The following is a 26,303-nucleotide window of genomic DNA, read 5'->3' on the forward strand; positions in this document are numbered from 1 at the left end:
GAATGAGCCAAACAGATCTGACATCCGGCAAGTTGGTTCACTTTGCTGTTTCTTTCTTCAGCAATAAATTTGGATGCTCTCTCAGTTGTATATGTTGCCATGAACTGAGAGATGCTAAGCAAATTAGAAGAGCCAAATCCTGCTCTCCATTACTCAGACTGAATCCAAGAAAAACCAACACAATTTTAAGCAGTATTACTTTCCCCACTGCCCCCCTTCATAAAATTAATTTTAGAAAAGTCGTAATTATCACCTACTCTAATCGCTTCAAAAGCACAGTGATCACATAGTTGTGTCTTCTCAACTAAAATATGGTCACTTCTCCAACAGTGAGGAATAAAAGCCTTAATGCTGTGAAAGGTTTGCTCACTACAACTTCAATGCTACATAACAGCCGTGTGCTACAACTCCGTTACCTCTAAGTTCCTGGAAGACTTGCATCATCTTCAGCTCCCCCATTAAGACCCAAGCTCTCTAAATACTTTAGGAAGAAATGGGTATTTTTAATTAACATGAACTAGAATTCCAGTGTTAAATTTTCACAGGGTAAAAAAAAAAAAACCCACACAAAACCACAAACAAAACCTTCCTTCACTCACACAGCGCATTCTTTCATTTGCAAGCCTCAAATTCACCTCCTACTGTTGCCAGACTTTGTTACCTGTCCCTCACATATGAAAGAGAACTGTCAATAGGCAAGTCACTCTAGGTTCAAGAGAGCTCTTTGTTAATCCTTCTACCATTTAAAACCCTAATACACTTTCAAATTTCCTGCTATATAAAGATGCACCTTGTACTGAAGTAAATAGGTTTGAAGTTACAAAAATTCTACATGTATTCAGGCAAAATATTCCCCTGAATTCTAATAGACAATATAATACAAATCAGAAATATGCCAACTCTGAATAAATTCTAGCTTAGGGAATTGAAGGAAAACCGGTAGCCTGAATTTAACAGCCACTAAGTCAGATTGATACTAGAAATTATTTTTTAAATTTAAAGTACTTTAAGAGCTTTTTTTATGCAGCAATTCCCACCAACAAGGTCCTTGAAAAAAACAAATCAGTACAATGAAAACATTCAAAACCCAAACAGGAGCTAACCATATCCCATGATGAGGGAAAGCAGGTAAGTGCAAAGCAGTAATAAGAAATGGCAGATTCCTATTCCTGTGAGTACTTTCTTTATTCCAGAAGAGCTGGAATAAAGTTGTTTTGAAAGCTCTTGACAGCCATCAATGAATACATTTGATTCAAAAACATATGGGACATCAGAAGTTAGGAAGACAATTTATTACATACTATTTTCATCATATAAGTTCATTCTTCTACATTTTAAGATGTACAACAAAAATAACCATTTTCTTCCACTTTTATTCTACAGTAGAAAGTTTAGAACTTTTGATTGCTTTCCATATAATGGAAAACTATGGTAAATTCTCAGTCTTTTGGTGAAACAAGCCTATCTTGACAGAAGATACACTGATTTGTTGCTTGAGATACGTTAGGAAGCACTTCATTGCTACTTATTTGGTAAAACAGAGAAGAGTTAAATTCTCTCTCTCTCTTTTAGGGACATTGTTTATCTTCAATCATGTGATTCAGAAATATCTAGGATTGTTCCGCTGTAGCCTGATCCTTGGCAGTTAGAACCAGCTCTGTAAGGGCTGAAAAGCTTTTTATGCTGCTTGTTTCCAGTCCCATCTTTTGTATCTAAAAAGACACAGAAGAAACATTAATTTTCTTTAAAACATCAAAAGTTCATTAATTATTCTACCTAAAACACTTAGCAAAGCATATGTTTTGTCCTGCATCGACGTGCGGCAAAACCCCACAACTGCATATAGTGCACACTATAAAAAAAAATTGTATCCAACTTTGCTCAGTTAAGTCTTTCCAGTTCATTTAGCGTCTTGCAGGAAAATATTTAACCATCTTCTAGGCAACTTGTAACTAAAGCCAGTTGGAAGTTTTACAATGAAACAGTCAGAAAGAGAAACTTGGCTGTAAGTTTGTTTTTAATGCATTGATTTCAACTGAAATTTTTTCAAACCCCAAATGAAGTTTCTGGGCAAAACGTTAATGATAAACATGGATACATCCAAGAACAGCCAACAGCATGATGATGAAAGCATTTCAATAGGCTGCAAGAGCCTATGGTTCTAGCCTCAAACTTCCTGGGGGATGAAAACAACTCTACAAATAGAGAGGTTGCTATGAATCATTTCTTACCCAGGAAATCTATTGCTCTGACAGTTAGAAAAATACGGCCATGAGAAAACTAACAGGGCACTGAAAAAGAAAAATCTGGATCTAAATAAAACCATAATGAAATGATTCTGAAAAAGTGTTTGCTGCTGGAACTCTTTGTAATGTTCACACGTACCAAAACAGCTCCTAAATGATATGAATAATCTATCCTAGTTCAGCTTAAATTCACATTGCAGTGATGTTAGTGCACATAACAGGAATAAAAGAACAAAAGCCCAACCCCAGCCAAAATCAGCCAAATAATAGTTCTTGTTAGTAAGATTTCCATACTTCCACCCGAATCGTCTTCCTTTGTGATAAGTCTCAGATATGAGAAAAGCATCTGGTCAGACACAGGCAGACTTTATCTACCTGTTATAATGCATCAACAGCATCTGCTCATAAACAAGACTGATGAGAACTGCTTGGCAACTAATGATATGGACTTGCACCTGGAAGTCTGTTTATTTCTATATATAATTTTCAGAAATAAGTGAGTACAAAACAGTATGCTTATACAGTTTGATGTAGCTACTGCACACATTTCCTGGAATATTTTCTTCTTTTACTTGTTTTGTTATTTAAGGTTTCATATTTGGCACTGAAAGGAACGTAGAGTTATGCAGCACAATAAATAAGGCTAACATCTTCAAAGCTCTTGGGAATAGACCTTTGACTATACCCTAAGTCAAAGCTGGAAATACCCAGAGAGAAGGCAAACAAAAGCAAGGCCATAAAGATGTTTCCATCACAGCTAAGGAAGGTCCCTGCCCTCTGATATGTCCACACAGTATTTCTTTTTTGTGCTTCTAAGCACTAAGCAGTACTTGAATTTTGAATTGTAAGAAATACAAGTTTTGCATTTGTATTAGAAAGGACAGGAAAGCATGCATTGCTCAAGTGGTATCTACAATCACCAAGGTCTCGAGCCACCTCCGTTATACAGATGTGAAAAAACAAAGCAAAAATACCGACAAAGCTTTCAAGATCAAAAAATAAGTCAAGCTTCCCTTTCCTCCTCTATCTCACTCCCTTCCAAAACTAGTAACAATAGTAAACAAACTTGTTTCTCATAACTTACTTGTTCTCCAAAATACTCAACGTCTAGGGCCAGCTGCAGTCGGATTTTGTTATCATCACTCATGCCCCCATTTGTACCAATAGGGTTTGAAGTTACAGTTCTTCTGGCTTGCTTCAACCTTTTTAGGCTCTCTTCCATTTTCTTAACAGAACTTAGCACATCAGATACTGTTTCATAATACCTAAATTAAGAAAGATTAATAAGAAAGAAAAAAATTACACTTTTACAGAAAAGCCTACCTCATACACATCAGTACCTCACTGGCCCTGAGAAAAATGCTGAACAATGCTGGGAGGAATGGTTTTCCTTGCGAGGAAGCTACTTATGGTTCCATCATTATCAATTAATCAGTACTTCCATCATTAGTTCTAGAGGTCAATTTGAAGATTGCCATTCAGTGTTGAAGCCTTCTTCCCATCACAACATTTTTGACCTGTTCAAGATGTTTGAACTCTAATAAAGACCAAGGAATGCAACTGCTCAGTTTCAAACAGTCTGAATCAGCCTCTATTTACAACCAGTAGACCGCTAAGTAAAATTCCTTTTGCAAACAGGACAAGAATAACAACCTGACAGACCAGGAGGCAACAGAAAGCAGGCAAGCTTTTTTAAGAGATAACTAGATAGGAATGGCTAAAGAAAAAGCACTTGCCAGTGCCACGGAAACTGTTTCAAGATACCATTCTACAAAAAGTTGAAGTATACCAGTAAAAGTCAACCATGCTCTCTTTTCATATCTCAGTATTTACCAGTCCTACTCACTTGTGAAGACCTCCTACTTTCGCTGTACTTAGACGTTCATCTGCCATTAAGCAAGTTTAGTCCTCAGTGATTTTTTAACCAGAGTTTATGTTCTTTTCTGTTTTTCTCATTTGGATGCAAGAAGATACTGTCACAGCAGGAAATTAAATTAATTACCTGCCTCTGTATTCTCAATGAAGAAACTACAAGATTACTCCATTTAAGAAATTCAGTTTCTTTGTCTCTTCTCTTGTTCAGTGAGGATAAGACATTTTATTTTAAAGCAAACTGATAAAAATAGTAACAACAAACCATGAAAACAGAATTCAACAGGAAGATCTAAGGAATTAACAAATAAACCTGCCAAACTTACCCCTGCATTTAACTGCTACCACTGTGTTGAACCTAGCACTTATGTCAGTTTTGGTAACGCTGACGCGGAAAGTGAGAAACTGCTTTTTGTGGGGGAAAAAAACTCTGGATGGATCCAAGGAACTACAGAACAGCTACTTACTTTGTGTGGTGTCACCAGATTTACTGAAGCTTTAAAAGCAAGGCTTAGTAGACACGGAGAGGTAGACAGACAGACAGACAAGAATTCACTCTAAGATTTTTTTAGCTCTACAAGCATGTGACTTGACATTCCAGAAATCTTTGGAGTCCTTCAGCAATGTTACTTATACAAATGTAACTGCTATGGGTTAAGAGTAAGCTTCTTTTTATGGACTAATAAATGGTTAAAAGGAGACACCAAGCTCGAATAAGCAGTTTTTGTGCAAAATGGAAGTGACCAGTGGAATCCAGACCGATCTATGCTTAGCCCTGTCCAAAATACTTAAGAATAATTCTGAGGACAGTTAGTGAATATTTGAGTGTCAGAACTGTCCTATAATTTTAAGTTTATTCTGAATAACCAAAAAAGTGACGGCAAAGTGCTGCACATGCATTGGGCATTAAAAGTACCTGAGAGGTGCCAGAAGTGGAGCAGCAGGGAGGGATAGGGAAGTGAAGGGCAGGAAAGAACTCACATTCTGACTACAGTTTAAAGCCTCAGTATTATGTGGCTAATTCTCAGAAAACATCAATCCAATGCTCAGCAGCAGTCAACAGACAAGACAATATGCTAAGAATTATTAGGAAAAACCATGTAAGGACAGACAAAAATCACCAGAATCACACTTTAACCTGTATGGACTCTTCCAATCATACCACCTATGATCAGAAAGGGCAAAGAAAAACAGCAAACAACAGGTATAAAGATGGGAGGAGGAAACATCAAAATAGGCTAAAGGGACTCTTTAGTCCGAAGCAAGATTAGAGAGATACATAAAATAACAGCTGACACAAGGAATAAATTGTCCATAATACAAGTAGTACGGGGTATCCAGTGAAATCTGGCAGAACTTCCAAACAAAAGTAAGTCTTGCTTTCTCCTGTTACACAGTTTAACTGGTTGAGCTCACAGAACGGAACATCCCACAGCAGTATGAATTTAAAATACAGCTAGAAAAACAGAAACAAAATCCATTAAGGAACTTAATGCAAATGGATAGTCATGCTCAAGAAGTCCTCAAGATGCTACCTAGGAAACAGAAGAATTAAAGATAGCATTGCTTTATGACTGCCTTATTAAACTGTGAACAGTTAGCTCTTCAAGAGCTAAAAAAATCCAAAGGTGTTTTTTTTTAACACACTAAAAAGTTGGATAATCATTACATACATTAAAAAAGTCAAAGGAAAACAGAACTCAAGTTTCTTGAAAATTCAACCATTGTTCACTGAAAATAACATGAGATCAAGGTCTTATGCCAATTCTGAGACAAAATGCAAGTTTTCAGTTATGCTGTTGCATTACTAGAGCTAAAGAATTTTTCAAATGCCCTATCAACAATGCCACGGTTTGCACAGATCTGAGCAGAAGTCAGGTCTCTGGATTCCCTGCCCTGCTTTTCATCTGCTGAATACAAAACACCAGAGTAAATCTGAAGAAATACACCCTGCCAAAAGAGGGGTATATTTTTGTTTTCTTTACAGTTGTGTTAATTCATAGTGTTTTAGTTTTACCCTGTCCCCATTCAATGGACATTGGAATTTCTAATTAACGCAAAGAATGTTCTGTATGGTTCTCTTACTTCTGTGTGCTTTCAGAGAGACCACCTTCCAACCATTGATGAATCACGGGCTGCTTCAATATATCTTTGTATTCTTTCTGCAGTCGGTAGAAGGGCTTAAGAGCACTGTCAACGTAAGGTGAAGCTTTAGTTGGCACCTCCTGGTAGATAACAGAGGAACAAGGTGGGGAAAAAGAACCAGTAATTTACCTACTGAAAGCATCCACACTGAATTATAACACATATATAAAATGCTAAGCCTGTACCTAAGCAAACAGATACATACTCCATCCACAACATATAAATGAAAAGGTCATCATACTTAGGAAAGACACCATCACAAAATCATTCAGTAGTGTTATACAATGTGATCTAATATAGAACAAGGTTCAAAATGACCAAAGATTTTTGAGAGATGTCACTCCTATTATCAGGGCATGATCCTGAACGCACTTTTTGCTCTCACTGATTTCAGAGAAGGCTGAGCAGACTCAGTGTCCACAACAGCCTGTTATATCTTTGTTAAAGTACCTACTATTTCATGCTATACTTCACTAAACTGAAGACATTGTTCCTTCTGTTCTTATACCATCCTGCTCCCTCAGTGTATTTTCCAGAGGAATGCTTTTGGGGTAACTAATATCCCCTCACTATCATCTTCTCAGCTAGTTTTGGTTGCAGAATGCTTCATCTCTCCAGGGGTGATCGATGCATAGCTTGGCTGAACCTCATGCATTGCAAAGCAACAGAATATATCTAGGGTACACAAAATCCCTGACATCTGAAATACCTCATTAACCTCTTAGAGTTCCAAATCTTAGAACTCGGCCAAGCAAAAGAGTCTTTGCACATCTGATTCCTCTGCAAAGACTATCCTCATGCCAAATTCTGAATTCGGTTGAAAAATCAAAGTATTAGAACATAGTAAAAATAAAACTGCTGGAACTTAACATGACTGTAATAATGTACCTTCTCTACCCAAGTCATCTCGCTCCCATTTATCTGTTCAGGCTTCACACCACAAAGCCAGTTAGACTGATGGCCAAGAGTGCAATGCAGTCACACTCATGGAGTACAGAGCTCAAGCTAGCAACTTGACTGAACTGAACGTGGATAGGTCCTATGTGTTTGTTTTGGCACAGTTAGCCCACCATCTGCTTAAACATCCCATGGACAACTGAGAGATTATGGCAGTCCACTAAATCACTGTGCCGAGTTTGCTTTCAGATAACTGAGCTAAGCAGTATAGGGTTGAGGGTTTTTCACCCTCCTTGGACCTACTTTGTTCTACTCTTTCTTTAAGTAAAAATATTCTCTGTTAAAGACAGAACAATCTATTCACCCCATAGATTAATTTATTAGCCTTGAGGCTGGTGTTTCTTTTTAAATACAGTTTCTGATTAAGTATGTCCTTAAAACTAAGACAGTAAGAAACCCTAGTAATAAACTGAAGTAATAAACTACTCCCTTATGAACAATTTCTCTTCCAGCTTACCCTAAATGTTTACCACCCAAAGGAAATTTAATATCCTTTAAAGAAGTAGACTTAACAGCTCTAATTTCTTCCATTTAGCCATTGAAAGAGTACAACATTGCTGGTGGCAGCACAGTTTCTTTGTGATAGCCAGGAAAGTGCTTTTGATTTTGGTGAGCCAAGGCAACCCTCCCCCTACCCCCAACCAAAACCACCCCACAAACAAGTAGTAAGAGAGCACAAGGGGAGAGGGGTGAATGGGAAAGAGCTGTGGCCTTGCCCATTTCAGCCTGCTTTCTGTTTTCAAATTAGGCAAGGATGTAGTAGTCTGCGGTTCCCCTTACTCAAATTTTTCTCTACTGCCTGAATGATACCAAGCTAACTACCAACACGACTCTGCACACAGACTGGTAACAGTAAGTCACAGTAGTAGAACAAGCCAAGATCAGACAGTCGGGTTTGGTTCCGTATTTCACCATTACTTTTTATTAGTTTCTCAACAAATTACTCTTTTTAGCCATTCTCATCTTGTTTCTTCTGTGCAAGATACTTCTTGAATCAAATCCAAGCAGCTAGCTCACTGGGAAGAAGTTTCTTGACATAGCAGGCAGGAGTGTCACCCTCCCAAAAGAAGCCTACCACTCAGCAGCACTGCATCTTATGGTATGTGCTATGACATGAAGGCAAAACATTTCTTCTTATTAACCCTTTTTCTTTTGCACATGAACAGTTCTACTCCTTGCCCTTCCTTCTGTCTCAGGCCTGTGCCCTCATCATTGTTACCCTACCTAAAATTTTGAAAATACCTCTTTTTTTTTTTTTTTTTTTTTTTTTTTTTTTTTTTTTTACTTTGCAATAAGATAAACAGTAAATCACTAAATTATCTCAAAGTATTTAATAGGACTCTGGACTGTCAAGCACATACGGACAGGCCTGAAGAACTCATAAATGTACTGCCTGGTTAACACTCTTAGCATAGGCCTTTCTGAGATCTATTTTTTCATCGACAACCAGCACTGACCTTATTGGTTCTCCTATATAATCTTGGAACTTCCAGTGCACTCTTCAGGTAAGCAAATGAAGACTCACTGAGATCCTGGATAATCCTGTTATTCAAGGTAGGCACACAGGCTGATAAAGAAGTCTTTGAGTCTTCCAAGGCTCCTATTGAAGTAAAAATGCTATAGTTTAAACTGAGCTACCCTGCCCAATCACAACATAAATTTTGTGAATCCCCCCATCATCCCAATCTCACTCACTATCTTAGATGGTTGCTGGTGTCAAATACAGGTTGCTTACTAAATAAATACACACCAGTCATTCAGAAAACATCACCAGTAACATCAACCACTCCTCAGCCAGAAAAACAGATGGAAGGAAGGAAAGAAAAAAGGCATAAAGTAACATTCTCCAGGTTCACAGTTTTTTCAGTATTACCAGTGTAGCAGGGGCTTGAATCAAAAGGCTACAACCTACCAAGGAAAATGTGGATGTGAAATTCTTTCTCACAGTACCTAAATTCCCTGTGGAGTGACTGGAACATGCTCAACTCAAAGTTGTGATTGACAAGAGACCAGCTACTGAGCGGAGGATGTGTACAAGCTCCTACCTCTCTTATGGACTTGGACATCTACCAATAATCCTGATTTAGAGATTTAAGTGGAATTCACAGTGCAGAACTTCTGGCTATACTTGAAGACAGGGACTAGTTCACTCACCCAGGTACATGCCTGGCTTTAAAATTAAAATCAGACTCCATGTTTCACATAAAGAATAATCAGATTAAAAAAAACAACCCAAAACAGGAAAAAAGAGGCTAAAATACTTAATTGGTTCTGTCTTCTGAAGTTAAGGTATTTAACTATGAAACTTTGACAACTCTCCTCCTTACATGATTCATCAGGCCAGAGAGAGAAAAATCTTTTTAGAAAAATATTTTAGTTTCAACTGGATAATGGAAAGCCTCTCCTTCCTTCTTTCCCATTTCCTTTACAAGCAGGAGTTTAAAGATATGATATGAATCTTCTAGTCTAAGGTCCCCCACTTCCTGGAGAAGCATCCTAACTACTGAACAATGACAACTTACTTCCAAAAAAAGGCGCCCACAAAAAAAAAAAAAACAAACAAAAAAACCAACCCCAAACCAAAAACCCAAAGCACCTCAGACTCACTCAATTTTAATAAATTATTTTCCAGACTCAACGTGTCTGTTCAACATAGTTTCTATTTAACAATTTAAACCTAAAGCAAGCTTCATCAAGTAATAAAAACATTAGTATTTTCAAATTTTTCATTGTAAATAATGAAACTGTGTGTAAAAGCTGATTTTGTTTGGTTGGCAGAGGAGATTTGGGAGAAAGGGGAAAGAAACTGAATTCAGCCTCTCAGCTTTACCTGCAATACAAGATACATTCCTGAAGCCAATCATTTCAAGCTTTGGTTTTATCATTTCTAAGATGTCAGGAATCTGAAAAAAAACCCCAAAAGAGATACAGTCAAGTTATAAACATATTTTAGTTACTTTTCCTACAGTCTGTAAGTTTCCAGTGCATCAAAAGACACCTTCAATCTTTTCTGTATTTTTACTGCATTTATGAGAACACAGTACTAAAATACAATATTCATGAGAATTAAGGCACTATGCACTAAATCCCTACTTTACTATTGTCCTCAGAGGAAATAATTTAGAGTTAACAAAATATTATCAACCCAGATGCAACTTACAACTTCACAAATTACAGAAATTTCAGCCTTATTGACCAAAAATAGATAGAAGTCATCCCTGCTGGAAGAAAATTAATACAATACATCTCTTTTCAAGATTCTAGATCATTAGTAAAGTATAATCATGATGATAAAACCTTTTTCAACCTCAAAGACTAAAATGTAAACATTTAAAAGAGAACATAATATTAAAGCTGAATATTGCACCTCACTCCAAGCTGCAACAGAGATTTTACTAGCAAAGGTAAGACTCTGGCACAGTGATGCTTTGCATCAAAAATGAACAGAAACATATAATTTTAGGCATTAAGTCCAGCAACTAGTGATAAAGAGTTTAAGTACCTGAAGTGGTTTATCTGTAATCTGCCATTCCAAATAAGCACGGAGCAGACCATTTATTTCAGGTGATATTTTCTATATCAGACTACTCCAGTTTTAGCATTTAAGATAAAAAAATAGCTTTATGGTACATTATTTTAAACAATTTAATGTCCTTAACAAGATGTCAAACAATATTGGCACATAGATCAATGAAGACTGTTTTGTAAGAGACAAACCTGATCCTGGAGTTTGTCCAGATCTGCAGCAACATATATCAACTGAGTACTAGATATAGAAGGCAATGGCTGACTTTCTGGAGAAGACCCATTCCCTTGGTCCTCACCAGGGTTGAGGTTTACAGAAGATTCCTTTCTACCAGTTGGCACAGATTTTTTGCTTTCCTTCATATTCTCACTGGAAATGGGCCTTACAGAAACCTGAAACATCAAATTGAGAAGTGAACACTGGTAATAGTGAAAGCAGTTCAAGTTGGATAAACAGAAACAGTATATAAAGGATTTGTAAGTTCTCAGCATTAGAATGCCACACTTAGAAGGGATATTAGCATTCCTAAATTACGTTAAAAGAAGACATTTTTAAAACAGTTTTTGGGGCACTAAGGATGGATGATTTGGAGCATTTGTCACTATAGTAGAGGGCAGGACAGTCCTACAGCAATTTTCACCTGTGTGGTGTTCAAATGAACTACTGCACTGGAGGAATGTGCAAGACCAAAAATTTGATCATTATCTGCTTTGCAGAAACACAGTTCATTTTCGTATGCTGAAATCATAACCACCCACTGCTGTCAAACCACCCCTTTCTCCCACCTCCTCAAGCCCTCTGCTGTCAGGCATGTGCTTCACTCAACTACTCTGTTCTTACTCTGGTACTTATCAGCACTTTTGATGAGCCAATTTAGCTGAGAAAACTGAGTCATTGAGTCTTAAGAAAAGGATAAAGGGAGATCTTACTGCTGTCTTCAACTACCTAAAGGGGCATGTATAAAGATGATAGAATCAGACTTTTCCTTGAGGTACAGTGACACAGTAAGAGGCAATGGACATAGACTGTAGCAAGGGAAATTCTGATCAAATATGAGGAAAAAGCAGTCAGTCATTGGAACAGGGTTCCCAGAGAGGCATGAAATCACCATCTTTGGATATGGATACTCAAAATTTAACTTGAAAAGGCTCTGCACAACTTTAAGGCCTGTTTTGAGCAGGAATTGGGACTAGATGACCTCCAGAACTCCCTTTAAATCCCTTATTCTATCATGCTCTCCTTCTATGACACAAGAAACAGGGCAAAAATTGTATGGCTGGGAGCAGGGAATAGAAGAGCAAAGTACAACCTCTCCTGCTCAGAAGCAGGGAATCATTGATGTTGAGTCAGCTGCCCATGAAACTTCCAGTTTTACAGTCTCAACACTGAGCAACTGATCCAGATTAACTTAGCCCCCCCCTTTTTTTTTCAGGGTTAGTTTTCACCTGCCTCAGTTTCACAACCTTGTTCACTATATCAACAAGTAAACACTTACAGAAACAGAACAAACCCAAAAGACTGTGGCTACTTCTTTCGCTGGCAAAGGCAGCCTTAAGCATACATGGAAGTACAGCCTTGGCAACCATCAGACAGCAATACCATAGCAGCACTGATATTTGTAGTTAATAACATATTTTGCAGTGATACTTTTCATAAAACAAACTCATGAACTGGTTGAAAGTGTTCTTGTTAAAGAATGTTAAGTTCAGGAAAAAAGTGCTTAAAAAGAGGTCACATACTTTGTTTCAAAAGGTCTTTTATTGATGGACATACCCAATCACCAAAACCATAAGCATGCTGTTCTCTTACCTCACCAATGAACACAGAGTAGCGTGCCAAAATTTGCAGACTAAGTTTCCATAGACGATGTGCTAATAACGGTAAAAACATTTGATCTGACCAGCACTTCAGAAGACTCATCCAGACCATGTGAGTGGCCAAAAGACAGTATGAGCTGCCAGCTAGAAACAACCAGACAATAAAGGTCAAGTTCCTAAGCACATTTTTAAAAGATGTAACACCAGCGTAATTGCATTACCTGTGTTTTTAAAAAAAAAAAAAAAAAAAAAAAAAAGTCTTCCAAAGAGACAATCACGAACATAGCAAAGAGGATTGATGAAACACTGTCTGAAACAAACTCTCAAAATATGAGCTCCTTGTTGCTTTAGATTTCAAATGCCACTACGTCTTGCTGTAGCTGTGCAGGCAAAAGCAACAAATGAGAATTTGCCTGCAAACAAAGGCAGGAACAGCTTGGCCAAATAATCCACTTCAGGAAATAGATAACATTTCCAGGGTAATTTTTGGCTGTCTTATGAAGAAGTTATATTAGACATACTTGGCAGCCATAACACCAATACTCCCTTAGCACTAAGCTACTGCTCCTGTCACAGTTATATTTAAGATACCTGACAGAAATATTTATTTAAAACACAGTAGGAATATCCATATTTAAACCAAATACTTTTAGAGTAGTTCATGCACTAACATTTTGTAGCATACAATTAGAGATCTAAGGAACGTGTCTGCAAGTTCCAGGCAAACGCCTTGAAGTGGTAGGATTTATGCATTTCATCTCCATTAGGATTTTTTTTCTCCTTGCTCTCTTCAGAGAGCATGTGTGTATACACACACACACACATATTTATGTGGCTCTTAGCTGCCTTCTTCATAAGTATTTACTCTTTTAACTGAAGTAAGTTTTTCTGATTACAATATACTTGTAATGAACGTACCAGATTTTCCCTTCCACTCTAATCCTTCCTGTGCGTCCCTCCTTATCTGCTCATAAATCAATGTATGTTTTTGGAGCAGACACCAACACTATAAACCACAGCAAGCCTAAATACTGCCAACAGATAGCCATTTTTGCCTCTACATAGCCCTACAACAATTCAGAAAAATATGCCCCAATAACACAGCAGAGCCTTTTGGTTGTCACTCAGAGGATGCCAAATGCCAATTGAGTTGCTTCCTGCACTGAGGAGGTAGTTCCACAAATAGGTTAGTGGCTGCTGCCAAAAGGGGGGTTTTCAGTAAGTAAAGTGATCGCTGAACAGTACTCTCATATTGCCTTCTCTAAAAATGTATTATACTGTTTAATCAGTTCATCAGAAACCAGAAAGCTCATGTGAACCCGCAGGATGCATGTTACTAAATACTCAACAGACAGACAATAATCACTGCTATTTATACCACCAATTCCTTCACAATAGAGAAATTATTTTTTGCAATAAAAGTTTACCTGGTGCTTCCTCTAGTGTATCAGAAAGTGCTTCTTCTAAGGCCCCCGCTATTTCTCTGAATCTGAGACAGAAAGTTTTGAATATTACAATTCAACAAGTGCTTAAATTGATGCCTAAACATTTTTTCTATGTTTATTTCAGTATTATTTCGATGTGCTACCAATGCACATACACAGATTTTAAATGTGGGGTTATTTTTGCCCAACATAAATTGGGATATAAACCAGACCAACATTCAAAGACTTGAAAGAGAACCTTTCATATTTTACAGGCAGATACAAATCTTATACTTCAGGAAATTATTAAAGTCATGGTTGCAAACATTATCAAAATGATAGCTCACAGAGTGTCAAGTCCTCAGCTTTTTTGAGGAGGGAAATTTTTTGTTTTGTTACTGTTTTTAAACCAGAAGTGAACACATTGTCTCATATATGCTTTAGCTGACCTTCAGATATCTCATGTGACACTGGAGCCTTCAGCTTTCTACATGTTTGTTAATGAACCGTGGCATAAGGTTCTGCAAACAATTCTGTACCTGATGAAAATCAATAGTTCTTCACAGGATGCCTTGACCCCCTTTTTTAAAAATTTGACCCTTCAAAAAAGTAAAAAAAAAATCCCGCCTCCCCAGTTTTTTAGGTATAAAAGCAAAGTTAATATTAAAACCTCTGATACTTTTCCATATTTAAAGCATATTGGATAAACATAGCATCTCCCTCACCTAAAAATTGTCAAGCAAGAGCTGCAGAAAATTCTTCTTTCACCAGGTTTTCCCTTTAAAAACTGAAACAGAAGCTATCATTTTAAGCTCCCCTATAGAAACTTCTGTTGTCACTGGTCTCCCCTTTCTTGCTTTTATGGGCATCACAGTAACTCTGCAAGCCTTTCTATCAAACTTACTAATTACAAACCTGCAGGGCTCCTCTTAAAGCCTCTTAACTGTCATCTCCAATCACAAAAGGGGCCCAGCTAGCTTTTCCTGTTCAAACCCCTAATGGACAAGATGCATGTTTAGCAACTGAACATATTTTAGAAATATTTGTGAAATGGCTTCAAAACCTCATTCCTGCCTATGCACCACTTCCACTGACAGACCAGTGTCTTTAAGTCTTATGGTGAAAAGGATTAGAGAATGGAATCTGATTTTTAACAAAGACATGATTTTTGCTGAATGTTTCTTACATAGGAAAAAAAATTCCCCAATGTGGGGTTCACTACAGTTCCACAATCAGTTGTACTGACATAATTGAAGGAATGGCAAGGGAAAGAGTTACTGGGGCTGTTTGTGCCAGCACTGCTACAGAAGACATGCCTGTACATCCATCTGTGCGTCAAAGGATCGTTTGTAAAGGCTTTAGCAAGGGTTGATTGTTCTGGGTAATTTGTGTAATTGAAAAAAGAAAAAAAAACCCAACAATCTGAACTACAAACGCCATAGTGTGAGATAATACTTTAATAGGAATCCTGTATGAATTAACATACATCAAAGAAAAAGCTTCCCTGATACATATAATGAATGTGTTGCGTTATTTTCACAGTTATGCACTAAAGAATTCATGGTGCTTCCAAAAGTTATCAGATTATTCCAATATATAGGAATAATATGGTGAAACATGAACCAGCTGCTGTTATCCAACAATTTATTGAAATAGTGCACTATTTAGATTTACAGTAATCTTGGATTAAAGGAAATTTTTTTTTTTAAATTTTTAAAAGTTTAAGTCAGAGCTCAAAATATGTAATGGGAAAGAACATTTTTGAGCAAAAGAATATGCAGAAACTCCATTTCAATTTTATGAGCAAGAGTATCAAAATTTGATCAAGTTAGGGCAGACTTGCAGACCTATTAATGATATATATCTGTTAAAAGGTTCATAATGGCTACAGTTCCATGGACACTTTTAGTCTGTGCACTCAGCACTGCCACTGTAGTGAGTACTCCTGCCTTTTCCCTTGGGCCAGCACAAATATTTGTACAGTTAAGTGGTTTGGAGAAATTGATCGGAGTTGAATGTCAGCCTTTTTTTGCCCAGGGTAACAGATCCTCATATCATTTCACTACACAGCTGCAGGTACAGATATGCAAGCATAAAAACCAAACCAGGATGCCAGAGGCTGGGGCTATGGTTTCACAAAATGCAGTGAACCACCAAAACGCCAAGACCCTGCTCCCAGCCCCACGCTCCTGTCACTTATGTTATATTAGCTTCAGCACTCATAAGATTCCTGGATGGAATTTTTCAGCAGCAATGTAGATTTATCCTGGATTAAAGAAACTGTATAAATGTGGCTGTGGTTGTACTGTTATTGCCAGTTATAGAATCATGCAATAATAAAGGCCACTAAAGTGATCCAGGTTAAAAATAAACATAAATTTCTCTCCCCTCTCTTTTGGAAATTATACACACACACACCCTTTTTTTTCTTTTGAAGAGACTCTCAGAAGGTTTTGGACCAAGAGAGATCACACATAACACACTCAGATCAGAGCAGACTTCATCAATGGTTGTCTTTCTTGCCTGGATGCTTGCTATCCAGCCCTAAAATCAGATGTGCGGACTATGCTTTCCAAAAGTATGGGTTTCATTCTATTTTGTTCCTTCCATTAAAATTCTAGCATTACTAGAATTAACAGGGCTTTCTTGGGTCTCTCTGCTCTCTTTTAGTTGCAAGATCTGTAAAAGGTAATACTACAGGTACATTAGACCTGCGGAGATGTAAGCTAAAACTTATTACCTAGTTCCTCAAGAAAAGGGAATAGTAGGGCAATCTTTGGGAAGGCAATGCTACAAGACCCAACACAGAATACATCCTGTGAGACAAAAAGGATGCCAGAAACATGGCTAGATCTGGAAAAGCTACAATTTGTCAAGTCCTTTAATTCTATCTTTCTAAGAAGAAAGACTTCTTCCCTCATAGTAAGTATTCCTCTGGATTCGCACAAGTAGCATCCTTCAACATACAGTTTAGTTCCAGGGACACTGGAGAAAAAGAATTTGAAACAAGATTAAGACTTATCTAGATCTGTTCCTGAAAGTCTTCTGAGTAGCATATCAAATTCAGTGTAACAACACCACAGTACATACTGAAGAGTAGCTGGCTGTGATTTTGCCAAATTGTTGAAAGATATATAAAACAGTTACTTGACCTAGTAATTAAATTCTTAGTTTGACTTCTACTATGATTTGTTGACAAATGAAACTTCCAATAATGAGGAGATCTGACCCTAAGCCAGATCATCTTGCTGTGACTGAACTCTATTTTTGAGAAACTGAACCAAAAAAATGGATACTAACCTTATTTGAAAATATACAGGCAAATTCCATTTGTTGTTAAAGCTGTGGTAAGAGGGATGAGATCTTAACCGTTTCACACTGGCCTGGGAGCCACACTGTCGTTCAAATTTCCGTACAAAATCCATACTAGTAGTGTACTTCTGCAGAAAGAGCATTCTGATCATGCACAGGGTCCCAGCAAACAATGCAGGCCACCACCCATTCAGCAGAACTCTTGTATTACACTACACTGAGGTTATACACTTATATTACACTAAGCTTGAGGTTCAGAATGGGCTAACACTGCCCATTTGCAAATGCACTAATGCACTTTGGGCTTACTCTCAACAGTAACTTATTAACACCATGAAAATAAATGAAATAATAAATTAAATTATACACAAAGCAGAATGCCAAACACTTGAGCAAAAACCAGAAGCAGAATAGTGCATAAAAATGTTATTTCACACAAACAGACCATACTAGCAGAACACAAAGGTGATATAAATCAATGTAAAGTCAAAATACAGCTACAGTTAAAATCTACCTCTCTGCAATGAAAACCAGTTTGGCTTATGTGCAAGTTTCTTCTATAAAAAAATAGAAAACATCCATAAAAGCTATCAAACATGCTCATTAACCCACTGCTGAATTAATGAAATAATCCTGACTCTCAGTGCTTGATAATCTCTCAGTGCTTGACTTCATTGCAGTAAGAGTGGCAGCAGGGCTGTAGCAGCAGGGCTTTTACCACAAACCAGAGCACTACTTGAGTGATGTGATTTTGCCTCTTACGAAGCAGTAAAACATTCTGAGGAGAAGCCCCTGAGTTGCTGCTTACAGGTTCTGCTCTCAGAAACTCTCCTGCGACCACAGGACACGCACTGACATGGGCATGCTTTTGTGTTGTGTATCTCAGTAAGTTCATAACTTTCTGTTAAAAGTATAATTACAGCATATTTTTCTTGTAACATGGCAGTTTCAGTGTGTCAAGATGGTATTCTGGATATTGCACACAAAAGCATTTAGGCAACTACTTTTCTCCCAACATGGCTGTATCTATAACACAATGGAACCGTAAAAGCTGTGAGTGTTAAACCCAGAATGAATGACAAATTAGTGCTCTTCCAGGCCTTATTTCTTAGATAATAAACCCAGTACTGTAACAAGGCAAACAAGCCTGAGTACTGTGTACAGCTCTGGAGCCCTCCGCACAGGAAAGACATGGACCTGCTGGAGCGGGTCCAGAGGAGGGCCACAAAACAATCAGAGGGCTGGAACACCTCTCCTATGAAGGAAGGCTGAGAGAGTTGGGGTTGTTCAGCCTGGAGAAGAGAAGGCTCCAGGGAGACATTGCGGCCTTTCAATACTTAAAGGGGGCCTATAGGAAAGACAGGGACAAACTTTTTAACGGGGCCCACAGTGGTAGGGCAAGGGGTAATGGTTTTAATGTAAAAGAGGGTAGATTTAGACTAGATAAAAAGAAGAAATGTTTTATGATGAGGGTGGTGAAACACTGGAACAGGTTGCCCAGGAGGTGGTAGATGCCACGTCCCTGGAAACATTCAACGTCAGGCTGGACGGGGCTCTGAGCAACCTGATCAAGTTGAATACGTCCCTGCTCATAGCAGGGGGGTTGGTCCTTTCCAACCCAAACCGTTCTGTGATTCTATGATTCTAGGCCATTAATGCTCTGCCACTGTAAGTATTAGTCAGAGATATAAACCAAATGCTCCGAAAAGACCTATCACTGTCAAAATAGAAGACAACTCGAGAGACATTTATCTAGTTATCAGTAACGTTATATCCAAGAGATGGAAGTAACTGCAAGATTGGTTCCCATTTCAGCTTCTAGGATTGGATTGTTGACTGCACAAAGTTATTTAAGAGAAGCTAAAGTGGGAAACAAAATGGAGCAATTTGCAAACACAGGAATCTAAACTTAACAGTCTCAAATGAATGTTTAGGGATAAAAGAATCTGTAAAAATAAAAAAAAAAGTCTGTAAATCTACAAATCTGACTCAGAAATAAGGGCATGACAATTTTAAAAAAAAGCCACTGCACAACAGTTACTTTAGCATACATGCTTAACATGGCCAGTCTGATTTTTACAGGATTTAAAAAAAAATATTTTTCCATTCCCCCCCCTACATCTAAAAACCTCCTAACAGATAATACTGCATATTCCAAATTTTCAGCACTAAACCTATACTTAATATATATATGCAAACAAACCTGGAGAAAAAAAGACTTCTCTGCATTTCTATCAACCCAGAAAACAGAGCTAGAAGACTACTGTCTAAAATCTGTGTTGCATTGCTTGGATTATCAGCAGTGAAGAAACAATTTTAAAGTTTCCACCCCCCCTTAATTCAGAACTACTCCTATTAGTCTTTAGATAGACATAATAGCATTTTTACACTTGGCATTTCAATTTCTTATTGATTTTTAAATAACACATTTTAAGGATTTAGACTCTGAGTCGCTTAAGTAGTCAACAGTAGTCTGGAAAGTACTTTAGACTTACTACATGATTTACTTGAAAGTCATGGGGGGGATATCGGGTTTTTATGGTTTTTAAACACAATGGTACTATTGGTCAGTATCAGCTTAATATAAGATGACAGCGTTTTAAAAATAATTCATTTAAAAGAGCAAACCCAGCTCTTCTAAAGAAAAAATACATTCTTGTGTAAACCAAGCAGCACAGATGACAAAAGCCCAGCATGGCTCACAATTTGCAGTATGCAGAGCATTAGGTGGAAGCTTAAAGAGTGACTGAAACTTTATGGGAAACTGAGAAGTATTCTCACAGGGGAGGGGGAACACCCTGTAGTGTCATTTGCATGGCATTACCACAACTTTCTCCAACATCCATTTCATTTGCTTCTTATTCAGAGCCAGCCCTGCAAACATGCATTGTCATGCCTGCCTGCCTTCAATTATTCAATGTATCTGTATGAAAGAGATCTTAAATCCCAAGAAAAATATAAATATTTAGTAAAAGCAGTTTTGCACGAACACAAGAAGAATCATTTGCCTTATAGGCCTCCACCAGCAACCCAACATTTCCCTAAGTCATTTGTCCTGATTTGCCTACTACACCTTCCTTCAGACACTTTATCACTGCGTGCCATCTCCACCTTGAAAATAAAAGGTTTCACACTAATTGTAAATCAAGCTGCAAGGAAAAATAAATCCAAATATTTCAGCAATCATGGTTAAATACAGACAGACAGGACGTGGAAGAAAAGCAGAAAGCTCCTATTTTCTACTTGTGACATACTAATAAAGTACTGCCAGAGCCAGTCTTCATATTAGACCAAGAAATCTGTTTCTACATTAGTAAAAGATGATCTTTTAGAGGCAGAGCACCACTGTCAATGATGAAAGTGTAAGAGTAACAAGTACTTGAAATTCATTTTATAATAGCAGCTTGCTTCATAATTGTTGCGATATCATAGAAAATACTTCTTTCATATTCTAAAACTTATCACACTGCCTCCAAGTATTTTTGGTTCTTTTAGTTGACTTGTGTTTCTCATCACAACATAATCTGCCGTACTGAACAAAAAAGCTAAAACAAGCAAATGAAACAAAGAATTTTTTTATCCTTCCCATAGTACAGGGCAAGTTGTAACCCAGGTATTTAATTAACATTACAGCCCTTCCTATACAGAAGTCCCAGTCTTGGGTGAACATTGGAGTCGTGCATTCCTGCCTTTGTTTATGTTGCAATTCTACAACTAAGAATGAACATCTACTCCTAAAACAAGTACTAAGCCCAAATGAACATGACTAAATGGCTTCCAATAACTTCTGTATGAGCTTTCCTGACAAACTTCAGGGGAGACTTAATTACTACGAAAATTAAATCAAGTGGTTTGAGTAATGTCCTCTTCTGAGCCATGCAAGAACACGAATTTACACAAAAGCAGCAGGAAAAAAGCTAGATAACATGGCTCATTCAACTTGGGGGGAGGGGGATGTGTGTGTGGTGGTGCAGCCCTACCCCGGGCACTCTGAGATCTCAGGATAAGCCCAATTGTGCTGTTATCTTGGTCATAAGTGCAGTGACTTGAGTGTCAGACACTCCCTGTCCACAGCTGGGCCACCTGCTGCCTGAATTGTATACCAGAATGACTCAGCACGAATTGTGGCCAGAATGTAAAATACTGACCAAAGCCAATCACCTCGAGATCCTACGAATAGTGATCCAAAAGGGAGACCTTTTGAGCTCTCCGGGACCACAGCGGACCCAGAATCTCCCCCAAGCTGGGACACCTCTCAGGATAGATTTCATAAGGAATGAAGGATCGTCCAGTCGATGATTTCGCAAGGACTCAAAGAACTGACTTCGTGAGGTTCACTGGCTGTCTGTTGATGAATGCCAGCACATAAAAGCGAGTAACTAATGAAACTCACAAAAAGGGAAATTTTAATCACAGGTTAACCTCTGTGTGTGTGTGCAATTTGATTCAGAACTGTTTGTCTGTCTCCGTCTGTGTAAGCAATTTGATTTAGAGCTGTTTGTTGGTCTGTGTGTGATTTGATTTAAACCCCATCTGTGTGTGCAACCCTGCTGTAAGTTTCAGGTGACCCTTGCCATTCTCAAATCTTTAACTAAGTCGCTATTTTGATGGTAACAAATTCCACTGAATCACTCTGTTAAAGTGGCTGATGCTCAAGTGCTGTTAAGAATTATATAACCTAATTTTGTGATCTATCTCAAAAATACTAATAAATCCTAAATTGCTGCTAAACCAAAGCCGTGTCAAATATCACATTCGCAACGGCGTGTCAAAGGAATCACAAATGGAAAAAATTAATTACCTCATGAAACACATCTGGGTTTCCAGGGTTAAACAGTGATGGCAATTTCTCTTCCAAACCGTGTACTATTTCTGGCCACACTGAATTCACTAAGAAATCATATCCAGGAACAATATCTGCTTTTTCACTGAAATAAAATTGCAATTATTCCATGGTTATATTTTACCACCAGGCTTCTATTTGAGGTAGGAATAACTAAAAGGACATGCGCTGCATTAGACAAAATGCAATTAAGTTTTTTCTCATAGGTATGTCAATTCCTTTAAACTGTTCTTCTTTCCAGGTTTCAAATCTGATCCCACAGTCTCATCAAATGCAAGGTATTTTTTGTAACTCTCAAGTAGTTTTAAATATATTATATATTTTGCAAGTTTGTTCTGGAAAACGAGTACGTTTCAGCTGAGAACTCCTATTCTTACTTGTATAGTTCAAGTCTTAACAGCTCCAAACTTCAAAGTGGTCCCAAGTAGGAGTAATGTGACTAATGGAATGGAAAGAAGCAGAACTTTTTCATAATTGTTCCAAGCTGTATTTATACATGATATTGTGCTTCAAAGCAAAAGATTAAAAGCTACCTTGATTATGAAAATTTTATAAATTGAGAGAAGAGATACGAGTATTTAATTCCAGTTTGGTACACCACAGTATAAAGTAGAAACATTCCATTATTAAGAAGAAAGATTAAAACTTGCTGAGGGATTAAAAGAATTGAAATGTTAGTAAAACTCAGGAGTCATAAAAAGCTCATCAATGGATGACTAATTAGAAAAGTAATTCTGCAGTCCCTAGGGGCTGCATCCATAGTTCTGCTATTTACAGCAGTCTACTATATTAACCAGCCTGCAAACAGATGAATAAATGGATACAATTCAGTAGACCTGAATTATTTAAACTTCAAAACAGGCAATTTAATTGCATAAGGAATTAAGCACTTTTGGACAAGACAGTGGAAGCACTAAACAAATCAATTAAACCTGTAGTCTAGTACATGCAATACATCAGTCAAACCTCTGGGGATCATCCCTACTTTTCTGGTGTACACTAACAACCCAATAACTTTTGAACTTGTATTTTTTAATAGCTTTATTATGCCCTTCTCCTTGGATGAAGTGTACAATCATGTTTCATGGATTCAAAAAACAAGGTATCTGACACATTGTATTATGAACAGTACTCAATTCTACTACTGAAATACAGGATTCTCCTTCCTTCCTCTGAAGGTCTGGGCCACAGCACCAAGAAAGTTTGTTCACTATTTTGTTTTGAAAAACAGACATGAGAGAGAAATGAAACTTGGCTATGAACCTTCAGGAAAGGCCAGATAAGTCATTTGTGCATGGAAGCTAATTATGCATAACATTTCAGAAGAATATGATACTTGCTGTAATTTTAGTGCAACCAAAAGAAATCCCAAGATATTTACCTTGAAATAGCTCCCCCTGTTACTTCACGTAAGAGACGGCAATGATGAGGAACAAACTCCAACAGTCTATTGTACATAGCCTGAAGGCCATTAGGATGAGACTGAACATACTGTTCCACAATGACCTGCCAGGAAGAGTTCAATGTGAAATGTCAGAAAAGTGAATATGAAATACCATCACAGCGTACTCACTCAAAACTCCTAACACTACAACCCCAAATATTGGGATAGTCAGTATATTACTTTGTTATATTATCCTTTCCAAGTATAACTCGCCAGCTTGAATTACTGCTTCCTTTAAGGCAGCACTCTAACTGGCAAGACTGGCCACAAGAATGGGAATGAGCTCCTTGCTTTTAAACGTTAGCCACCATGTCTGGCTCCCTGCATCACTGTCCCCTGAAGTAGTCTGTGAAGTTAAATGGGTGACTGGCAAAAGCTAATCAAACCTCAGAATAAAGTAAAAAAAATTCTTCTAAATTTAGAGCTTGTTGGTCCAATCGCACATGCAGATAAGTCAATAGCCAAGAATTTTCTGTGACAATGCTAAGCCTTTAACACAGCTAGCAAAGCTGTCAGGACAGTACCTCATATCCAGTGAAAAGGGATAATCTCTGACATAAAAAGGTGGCAGACAGTAGTTGGACAATACCGGAAAAGAACAATAGCTTATATTTCTTGGTATTCTTCCACCTGTCTGAACACTTTTGCCTCTTGCTACATAAACAAGTGGAACGGTACAGAAGTGGGGAAAGAACAGATACTGAGAAAATCAAGAGGGCAAGACAACCTGTCCCCCACTGTAGCAGTTGCTACAGCATTAGCAAGCACCCAAATGAAATTTGACATTAAGGGGAGAGGTCACCACCGTTTGACTGCCTTGCCCATCCAAAAGCCAGGAGCTGGCTTTGCTTGTAAATCTGTATGAATACAAAGTAAACCAGAATAATTTTAAATGTTTCCTTTCCAACAGCAGAAAAGAAACATCCTACTGACAGTGACACACAGCTCAGGTGTTATCAGACATACTATTCACAGGGAAGGGAAGTGAAAGGTAACAATTCCGTCTCTTTGCTGCTGAAGACATTACTGAGTGAAAAAAGGTAATTTCTTTTCCCTGTCTTGATTTAGAAGAACAACTCCTTCGGCAAAAGTTATACAGATTAACTCTTCACTTGCCTTGGTTGGGAACAAGGCCACTAAATGAAAAAAGGAAGCAAATACCCTAACATCACTTCCACATTTATGTTCAGAAAGGCACATCAGTGTAAGAAAAAGCAACTGCATTATTGCCTACAGAAACATATTCAACACTTTCAGAAACAATGTTCACATTGGTTTTATGGTTCTTAACATTTTTATACTATAGAGTTAACATTTTTATTAACTCTATAAGTGGTCTCATTTTTTTGTAAAATATCAGTAGAGAACAAACTGTTTTAAATATCCTGAAAGCAGAAAAAGAGTACCTCGTATCATAACATGCCTCTCAGTTTACTGAGCAAAGAGAATGTTATTAAATATCTCAATTTAAAGAGTAATGACAGTAAAAGAAAATCTTGACAGCAAAAGGAATGATACCTCAATAGCATAACTCAGGACTCAAAGCCACTGAGATGTGCTATGTATTACAGAGGCAACTATGAGGGGAAGATCTATTCTGCCTTCTATTAACATGCACAAATTCAAGCAAGTATATATTTACAATCACCAAGGCAGCTCTTGTACTTTACAGTTTTGCCTCCCCACAGGAGCAGGAAAATTAATACTGCTGAAAGATCCATAATGCTAGTTTTAGAACAACAACTTTACAGCCCTGGTGCTGGCCCAGTTTAACTTCTTTAAGGACAGTGAATTTAATGCATTTATGAAATACTCTGACAATCTAGTGAAAGCCAGGGAAATTCCTCCAACAGTGCAGTCAGTTAGCACTAGTAATTACATTGTAAACGGGCATTTATTCAGATATCGGTAGGGAACAAATATCCTCTGAAGTGATATGGAATCATTACCTGACCTGGACATAATTCCCAACACACTGATGAAAAGGGTCAAAAGAAGTCTTAGTATTATAGCAACATCACTTCAGCACAAAACTGGTTTATCAAGTCATTTCAAACACAGCAGACTATGAAATATCTTAAAATGAATTTTTAGATTTTTACTTGAAGCTTGAAACTAGAGTTACCATGATATAATTGTAGGCCCTTAAAAATGTTTTCAGTGGCAACTGCAGGTGGGCTGACATACAAGAAAAATTGAGCACAACTGACTGACTTGGTGACTGTTAGACTATTGTGGCAGGTTACTGTCTGAACTTGGTTTTGGAATAATTACATTATCAACTACAACAAAAAGAAAAAAAGTAGTGTAGACTCGTCACCAACTATTCAGACCAGAAGAAGTGGTCAGAACAAACAGCGCTACAAGAAGCTGAGAAGCCATTTTACAGATAGAAGCAAAAGTTGCACAGTCAAGAGAATCAGCAGAAAGTCCCCTGATTTCAGAAAATTCATTCCGTACTTTGTGATTGGTTCAACTTGGTATTCTAAACTGATGGCCTACTAAAATCAGTTTCTCACAAATTGAGAAACTAGCCATCTGACACATTTTTCCCACCAGACAACAGAAAATGCTTCCCAAACAAATGCTGCTGCTAATATCTTGGTACAGCTGGGAACTGCAGAAACTGTTTCTTTGTACAATGGGAAAAAGAAGGACATTGCACTAAGAACTATTTTTGCTGCATTTGCCTGCTACTGAGCCAGCCATGCAGAAAT

General features: G+C 37.7%; 1 protein-coding gene across 3 annotated transcripts in view; it reads right to left on the bottom strand.

Annotated features, from left to right (window-relative positions):
• Positions 1-1,323: 1,323 nt before the first annotated feature.
• Positions 1,324-26,303, bottom strand: part of COG2 (component of oligomeric golgi complex 2) — a 33,162-nt gene continuing 8,182 nt past the window's right edge. For 2 of the 3 annotated variants that reach the window (XM_075707342.1, XM_075707344.1), the window contains 11 exons: positions 23,524-23,648; positions 22,101-22,227; positions 17,288-17,427; positions 13,991-14,052; positions 12,556-12,707; positions 10,938-11,138; positions 10,051-10,123; positions 8,678-8,820; positions 6,204-6,343; positions 3,331-3,511; positions 1,324-1,712 (listed from right to left, as the gene is read on the bottom strand). In XM_075707342.1, coding sequence (XP_075563457.1) covers positions 1,611-1,712; positions 3,331-3,511; positions 6,204-6,343; positions 8,678-8,820; positions 10,051-10,123; positions 10,938-11,138; positions 12,556-12,707; positions 13,991-14,052; positions 17,288-17,427; positions 22,101-22,227; positions 23,524-23,648 — 1,446 coding nt within the window. In that variant the 3' untranslated portion in view covers positions 1,324-1,610. The remainder of the gene's footprint in view (positions 1,713-3,330; positions 3,512-6,203; positions 6,344-8,677; positions 8,821-10,050; positions 10,124-10,937; positions 11,139-12,555; positions 12,708-13,990; positions 14,053-17,287; positions 17,428-22,100; positions 22,228-23,523; positions 23,649-26,303) is intronic. The other variant, XM_075707343.1, reaches the window with a different exon arrangement.

The sequence above is a fragment of the Pelecanus crispus genome, chromosome 3 (genome assembly GCF_030463565.1).
Source record: "Pelecanus crispus isolate bPelCri1 chromosome 3, bPelCri1.pri, whole genome shotgun sequence".
Classification (NCBI taxonomy): domain Eukaryota; kingdom Metazoa; phylum Chordata; class Aves; order Pelecaniformes; family Pelecanidae; genus Pelecanus; species Pelecanus crispus.